This window comes from Lolium rigidum, chromosome 3, assembly GCF_022539505.1.
Source record: "Lolium rigidum isolate FL_2022 chromosome 3, APGP_CSIRO_Lrig_0.1, whole genome shotgun sequence".
Taxonomy (NCBI): domain Eukaryota; kingdom Viridiplantae; phylum Streptophyta; class Magnoliopsida; order Poales; family Poaceae; genus Lolium; species Lolium rigidum.
The window spans coordinates 298,341,013-298,349,026 of record NC_061510.1 but is presented as its reverse complement, the minus strand read 5'-3'; the positions used below and the strand labels follow the sequence as shown (position 1 = coordinate 298,349,026).

At 41.0% G+C, this 8,014-nt stretch overlaps 1 protein-coding gene across 1 annotated transcript; it reads left to right on the top strand.

Annotated features, from left to right (window-relative positions):
• Window positions 1-296: 296 nt before the first annotated feature.
• LOC124703602 (probable sucrose-phosphate synthase 2) lies at window positions 297-7,466 on the top strand. Its single transcript, XM_047235826.1, has 13 exons — window positions 297-500; window positions 590-679; window positions 1,627-1,835; window positions 2,739-2,802; window positions 3,376-4,074; window positions 4,226-4,333; window positions 4,485-4,616; window positions 4,723-4,899; window positions 5,272-5,325; window positions 5,412-5,474; window positions 5,570-6,274; window positions 6,395-6,522; window positions 6,807-7,466. The coding sequence occupies exons 1-13, from the start codon at window positions 312-314 to the stop codon at window positions 7,081-7,083; spliced, it is 2,895 nt and encodes a 964-aa protein (XP_047091782.1). The 5' UTR covers window positions 297-311; the 3' UTR covers window positions 7,084-7,466.
• Window positions 7,467-8,014: the final 548 nt, after the last annotated feature.

Below are 8,014 nucleotides of genomic sequence, written 5' to 3'. Positions count from 1 at the left end.
GATGTCCATGCACTATTCTAACTCAGGAAACTATGCAGAATCAATCAAAATTTTAAAAATAGCATCTCATACTGCCATTATACTATTGTACACCGCTTCAAAAGTCCAAATGTACCAGACTGTCTGGCTCCATTATTACAAGGCAGCTTTTATTTCTTTCTCTTGTTTTTTTTCCGGGTAGTAATAGCAAATCCTACGCTTTCCTTTGCTTGGCCATTTCTCCTCACTTCCCCCCTCCATCCCTCCTTCCTTCATCCACTCTTCCCATCCCCCGATCTCGCCGTCGAGCGGCGCCGGCGGCGGCGGCGACGATGGTGGGCAACGACAACTGGATCAACAGCTACCTCGACGCCATCCTCGACGCCGGCAAGTCGTCCATCGGCGGCGACCGCCCCTCCCTGCTCCTCCGCGAGCGCGGCCACTTCTCCCCGGCCCGCTACTTCGTCGAGGAGGTCATCACCGGCTACGACGAGACCGACCTCTACAAGACATGGCTCCGCGTACGTGCTGGACGCCAACGCCAAATCCCTCACCCCACTTTTTGATTTCTCCCGTCCCGCTTACGATTTCTTGGTCGATCTGTCCGCAGGCGAACGCGATGCGGAGTCCCCAGGAGAGGAACACGCGGCTGGAGAACATGACGTGGAGGATCTGGAACCTCGCCAGGAAGAAGAAGGAGGTCGGCTCTTTCTCCGCTTACTCCCCTGTTTGCTTTGTAGCTTTCTTCTGTCCGAGGTCTTATGGGGTTGGGTTGCTTGCCACGATTCTGCACAAAGAATGGAAGCTCTAGCCACAGCGAGTTAGATCGGTCTAGTTTTGCTCAGGGGGAGCTAAATGATGAAAAGATGTGGCGTAGCAGGTGATATTGAGAAGGTGTCAGATCTGTTCAGAGGAGATGCTTGCCCTTCTTTTACAGCGTTTAGAGTTGTTGCCATTCTGGACGAAATTGCAAAGAAATTCAGTTGGAATCGCTTAGAAATGTGGGTAGCATGCAAAAAAAATGGTGGTTAGGATTGCTACGTTTTCTGATTGAAGCTTGAGCTGTTTTAAGATATTCTGTGGCATATTCCCTTCTACAGCTATGATGCTACACTATGATTTGATTGTCCTTAGTTTTTTAATGTGGCCCATAGCCCTGTGCCTCATAGTTAGTTTGTGTATGGTGTCAATTGATAAAAATCATGCACATGCGTAAATGGCTTGCACAATTTTCATAGTTACTGACTTACTGTTAACAGAGGGAGTTGCCAAATAGACACTAGTTGACCCAACAGGCCAACATGCTGCACATCCCTTTTCAACATCCATTTTGTTTATTCCTAGAGCTCTTGTGTTAGTTTATTCCCATGACATAAAATACCATGATATTTCCCCCACATCTGTAGTAGTTTTGCACATAATGTTTTAGTATACCGCCTGTTTCCCAGTTCAGTTCAGTTCCATATTTTTTTTTTTACTTTTCGAATAATAACTACTCAATGTGCCTTTTAGTTGTACTACATTCTCATTGCGTTTCTATATCAAAAAGCACTATTTTTTTTTGTTAAAAGACCAATGTTGGACTGTATCCATTCTCCATGTATGTAGCGTGCCCTCTGTTTATCGTGTACATGTTTTCATATGCAGTTAGAGAAAGAAGAAGCCTGTCGTTTGTTGAAACGGCATCCAGAAACTGAGAAAACACGAACTGATGCTACGGCCGATATGTCTGAAGATCTCTTTGATGGCGAAAAGGGAGAAGATGCTGGTGATCCATCGGTTGCATATGGTGACAGCACCACAGGGAGCTCACCTAAGACCAGTTCAGTTGACAAGCTATACATAGTATTGATCAGGTACGTAGATATTTTGAAATAATGTTATTTCTCTGGTTGTTCATCATAACAGCAGGGACAGGTAACATTTTAATCTCTCAATACTGTAAGAAATATGCCAGATAGAAGATCGTCAACAAGTTAGTAGGAAGAACATTCTTATTTCATACTTTCAAAACAACCCACACCAAGTAGTCCTTCACCGTGTAGCAAAACAATAATCTGAAAGAAATTCCTATACAGCAATACCTCTTCATTATGACATTCGGTGAACTATGATGGCACAAATGCCACCACTCCTGTCCCCAAACACCATCACACGAAAAGAAACAAAGGGAAATCTTTCTTTGATATTTGATACCCTCTGTACATTACCTTTAAACCAAGGTGGTGAGGTGTACTGCCTGTGCATTGCATTCCTGTCTCCACTTCAGGTATTCACAAACCTAACGTTGTGTGGTATGCTTAATCTGGTCTCCAGGGATGACACTTCCTATTTCTGGCACTTGGTGCTTTGTACACTGTGCACGTCATCATTTTCAGGATAGAGTGGATTAACATTTTTTTTTGTTTCTGCAAATGATTCTGGTTTAAAAACTCCATACCATCAATGGCTTTCTGCAGCTCTGCTGGCTTTTAATCTATAAAATTGCCTCTATAGAATACTGTTGTACGCAGTTCACTCTAGAGTTAGGCTTGCAAGAACTAATGCTTTATCAATGCACCATATCCACATGTTGGAGAAGCCTTTTAAGAACTACAGACCCTGTGGCAGAATGAATCTAGCTTAACAATTCTGTAATCCATCCTTTAGACTCAGAATTGGTGGGATGATGCTTGCCAGTTTTCAAATGAAGTGGCATACATGTCTAAGATTTGTGCTGGATTGTACTGCTTGTTAATCATCAATGCTTTGCACTGCAGCTTACATGGTCTTGTCCGTGGTGAGAATATGGAGCTAGGCCGAGATTCAGATACTGGTGGCCAGGTAATGTTGGTTCACTTAAGTACTCTGTGTATATATACATCCAAATTTTAACAAATCTCAGACAACCTTCGTGGGATGGAGGGAGTAATAAGTATAAGTATGATTGGATTGATTGGCTTGCATGATTGCACAAAACAATCCAGTATACTGCAATGTCTTCTAATATCTGGCATCTCAAATTTAACATAGTATGAAACATCGATATAACACAGGTTCTTAGCATTTTACAATCCAAATTTTACTTTAGTGTGCATCTTAAGGAGAGTTGCTTTTGGGCCTTGGATTCGTTCTTGTTCTTTATGTTTAAATAGGTTCTATATAACATCTGATGCTTGTTTTACAGTTGTAGATAAGGTCCACTGTATCGAGGGCTTGATGTTTCCCTTCTTTTCCTGTTGTGTTTGAGTATGTTCTTGGTAGCATTCAGACTTGCATTAACCTTCTCATCACATATAACCTCATCCCGTTTTCATTAAGTGATCTATGTTTCCCTTTTCTTATTTTACCTTCTGAGATTTCCCATCAATCAAAGAGTAAGAAGGCGCATAACATTGATTTCATATACCATTTTAGGTCAAATATGTGGTTGAGTTTGCTAAAGCACTGAGTTCATCTCCTGGCGTTTACCGGGTCGATTTGCTCACAAGACAAATTGTAGCACCAAATTTCGATCGTAGTTATGGTGAACCGGAAGAAATGCTGGTTTCGACAACCTTTAAAAATTCCAAGCATGAAAGGGGAGTGAACAGTGGTGGATACATCATTCGGATACCATTTGGTCCAAAAGACAAGTACTTAGCTAAAGAACATATGTGGCCTTTCATTCAAGATTTTGTTGATGGTGCACTCAGCCATATTTTGCGGATGTCAAAAACCATTGGTGAAGAAATTGGCTGTGGGCATCCAGTATGGCCTGCTGTGATTCATGGGCATTATGCCAGTGCTGGAGTAGCTGCTGCCCTGTTATCAGGAGCACTTAACCTGCCTATGGCATTCACGGGACATTTTCTCGGGAAAGATAAATTGGAAGGGCTTCTCAAACAAGGGCGACAATCAAGGGAACAGATAAATATGACATACAAAATAATGCGCCGAATTGAGGCGGAGGAATTATCTCTTGATGCATCTGAAATTGTTATTGCTAGTACTAGGCAAGAGATTGAAGAGCAGTGGAACTTGTATGATGGTTTTGAGGTCATACTTGCAAGGAAGCTTCGAGCAAGAGTCAAGCGTGGTGCTAACTGCTATGGCCGTTATATGCCTCGTATGGTTGTGAGTATACACACTTTACCCCATGATGTAGTAGCTTCCAATTATGGCAAGATTATGTTGTAGTTTAAGCAGATATTGCTGGCTGTAGTTTGCACATATCACCTATTACACTTCCTTGACATACATTACTTTCCAATTCCTGGCACTGCAGATAATTCCTCCTGGTGTTGAGTTTGGCCATGTCGTTCATGATTTTGATATGGACGGTGAAGAAGAAAACCATGGCCCAGCATCTGAGGATCCACCTATCTGGTCGCAGGTCACTGCATTTTCTTCAGATTTCCACATACAAGAATTCACTTGCTAGTTTATAGCTTATTTTGTTTAATGAAGATTGCCTGCCTGTCCCTGTTAAGCCTATATTTATAAGTTTAAGCACTGATAATCCTTGCATGTACAACTGATGGCAGATAATGCGCTTCTTTACGAATCCTAGGAAGCCTATGATTCTGGCTGTTGCCCGTCCATATCCGGAGAAGAATATCACATCACTTGTAAAAGCATTTGGTGAATGTCGCCCACTAAGAGAGCTTGCGAATCTTGTAAGTAGGCTTGGCCATCATGCTTTTATGTGATTTATTTTCTTATATGTAGTATCTGGAATGATGCTATCTTTTTGTTGTCTAAACTTTTGATTTTGGATTGCAGACACTAATCATGGGTAACCGTGAGGCTATTTCAAAGATGCACAACACGAGTGCTTCTGTCTTGACATCAGTGCTCACACTAATTGATGAATACGATTTGTATGGTCAAGTGGCATACCCCAAGCACCATAAGCACTCTGAAGTTCCTGACATTTATCGTTTGGCCACAAGAACAAAGGTATGTTTTTCATGAGGTGACAAGAATAAATTTTCTCTGTGCTAGCTTCCTCATGTTACTTTTATGTTCCCTTGGTTCGACTCCTTTTGTTGACGTACTTATATTTTACTCATTTATTATCTTCTTTTCACCCCCGTCATGAACATCCACAGATATACATAAATATTTTACTCATTATCTTCTTTTCCCCCTTTAATGAAGATCCATAGATATACATAAATGTAAAATGTTCAAATAAGGCGAAGATTTGTTTCTTAATTTTATAAGGGGAAAGCGTTTTATTTGTTTTTGGTATACTATATTATAGTTCATTGGTCCTAACTGTTCTTGTCCTGCTTACATGGATGCTGATAATTTATTCTTCTTCTTCAGGGCGCTTTTGTAAATGTGGCTTATTTTGAACAATTTGGTGTTACCTTGATAGAGGTAGAATTTGAGACTCTGATTTTCCATTTGCAGCAATTATCTTTTCAATTTCCTAATTACAATTGGTATTTTATATCCATGAGCAGGCTGCTATGAATGGTTTGCCTGTTATTGCTACAAAGAATGGAGCTCCTGTTGAAATTAATCAGGTATGTGTGCCTTATAACTTATGCCAAGCTATTAATGTAAAAACTCATTTCAAGAGGGCATCATTGTGTCTGCTCTTTGGTCGATTTCAATGTAGGTGCTCAACAATGGTCTCCTTGTCGATCCACATGATCAGAATGCCATTGCAGATGCACTGTATAAACTTCTTTCTGAGAAGCAACTCTGGTCAAGATGCAGAGAAAATGGGCTAAAAAATATCCACCAATTTTCATGGCCTGAACATTGCAAGAATCACTTGTCAAGGATATTGACTCTTGGTGCAAGATCTCCTGCTATAGGTAGCAAAGAGGAAAGGAGCAATGCACCTATATCAGGAAGGAAGCATATAATTGTTATTTCTGTAGACTCTGTTAACAAGGAAGATCTAGTACGGATAATCAGAAATGCTATTGAGGCTGCACATACACAGAACACGCCGGCTTCAACTGGTTTCGTGCTGTCAACTTCACTAACATTATCAGAGATTTGCTCACTGCTAGTATCTGTAGGCATGCATCCTGCTGGCTTTGACGCATTCATCTGCAATAGTGGGAGTAGCATTTATTATCCTTCATATTCTGGTAATACGCCAAGCAGTTCAAAGGTTACACATGTAATAGATCAAAATCACCAATCACATATTGAGTATCGTTGGGGAGGAGAAGGTCTAAGAAAGTATCTAGTGAAATGGGCTACTTCAGTGGTAGAAAGAAAGGGAAGAATTGAAAGGCAAATGATATTTGAAGATTCTGAACATTCTTCTACCTATTGTCTTGCATTTAAAGTGGTCAATCCAAATCATGTAAGCCTTCCATTGCCCCAAATCTCTTACTCTGTGGAAGCTGCGTCCTATTTGCGCTTAACAGTTTGTGATAGTTCCCTTCACAATTTCTAATGTGGTATTCTTTCTCCCCTTATCTAGCTACCTCCTCTAAAGGAGTTGAGGAAGTTGATGAGAATCCAGTCACTCCGTTGTAATGCGCTTTACAACCACAGTGCTACCAGACTGTCTGTAACTCCTATTCATGCGTCTCGCTCTCAGGCAATAAGGTTTGTTCTTCTCTTAGCTGATTGTTGTCTTCATTTATCAGTTTACCTTGTCACCACACAAGCCGTCCAGCTTTTAGACTGCATAGCATTGCTTTTTTATCCTTAATATGACAAACATGTATTCATTTTAGGAGAACACTAAATGGTAGGTCTTTGCAATGCAAATGTGGAGTAGATCTTTTATACTTGTTTGTATCTTGTCTTCATAAATACTTGGCCACCTGAACATGCCTGTAAACTAAAGTACACTGTTAGCCCTGATGATAAACTTCTTGTTTAACTAGGTACTTGTTTATACGCTGGGGAATAGAGTTGCCAAATATAGTAGTCCTTGTTGGTGAAAGTGGTGACTCAGATTACGAAGAACTGCTAGGGGGTCTTCACAGGACCATAATCCTGAAGGGCGACTTCAATATTGCTGCAAACAGAATCCACACGGTCAGGAGATACCCCCTACAGGATGTTGTGGCACTGGACAGCTCAAATATTATTGAAGTCGAGGGTTGCACTACAGATGTCATTAAGTCTGCTCTGCGGCAGATTGGGGTGCCAACACAATAACGTCTTGTGTTTTGCATGCGACACAGAGAAAAGAAAGGGGAAGAACGAGCCAGATCAAGTACCACAATTCCCATACCTGATGGGAATGCCGATTTTGTTTGTAGGTTGTAGAGTGTGGGTGTCTTGAGAGCTGTGAATAACTTGCAACATCTGTTTGTACTATTCACAAATTTTGAAGTGAACGATGTGGGTACCTTATACGCTAAGGACAAGATATGGATTCACATATCCGTAATGAGAAAACATACTTGAAGAAGCCTGGAAAGGCAGATACTCCCTAAATGTATGATGACCGTCTGCTCTCATCTAGTGGAACTCTGGTGATGTTCTGAAAAGAAGTTCAAGTGATCAATACAGATTTATATTAACACCACCATGCATTATATTTCTCCCCTGAGACCCTGAATTTGTATTTGATCTAGCTTGCAAATGAATGCCCAATTGCCCATTCGGATGTCCCGTTGTACTTGTTGATCTTTTGTGTTTCAGTACAAAATTCTTGGGACTGAGATGACGTGACTCCACAGCATTTGAGGCTTTTTTTGAGAGAACTTTGACATTTTATTGATTAGTCTACATCATTACAGAGCACTTCCGGGATGCAGTCCGGAACATCATTTTTTATATAAAGATACATTACAAAGCGAAGCCTGAGAATTATAAAGCTAAAACATGAGCTGCAGCGTTGATCTTGCGCACATAATGCTTGAAGAGACAGGTTTGGAAACCAGTCGCCAACGTCTTGATGTCCAAACGCCACAGCAGCACCAACGCCTGAACGATGAGTGAATTACAAGGAACTACCACAATTTAGACGAATTCGACGGATTAATACCGGTTTAGCTATTTTTTTTTTTCAAATCAGTATCATCTCTGAGACAGGGATTTTCAAATCAGTATCATCTCTGAGACAGGGATCAACAGATAGCGC

Bases quoted from the DNA above. Each gene is read 5' to 3' on its own strand.
- LOC124703602 (XM_047235826.1), top strand. From the start codon at position 312: ATGGTGGGCAACGACAACTGGATCAACAGCTACCTCGACGCCATCCTC. The intron at 4,075-4,225 runs GTGAGTATACAC...CTGGCACTGCAG, and splicing joins GTTATATGCCTCGTATGGTT to ATAATTCCTCCTGGTGTTGA. The intron at 5,326-5,411 runs GTAGAATTTGAG...ATCCATGAGCAG, and splicing joins TTGGTGTTACCTTGATAGAG to GCTGCTATGAATGGTTTGCC.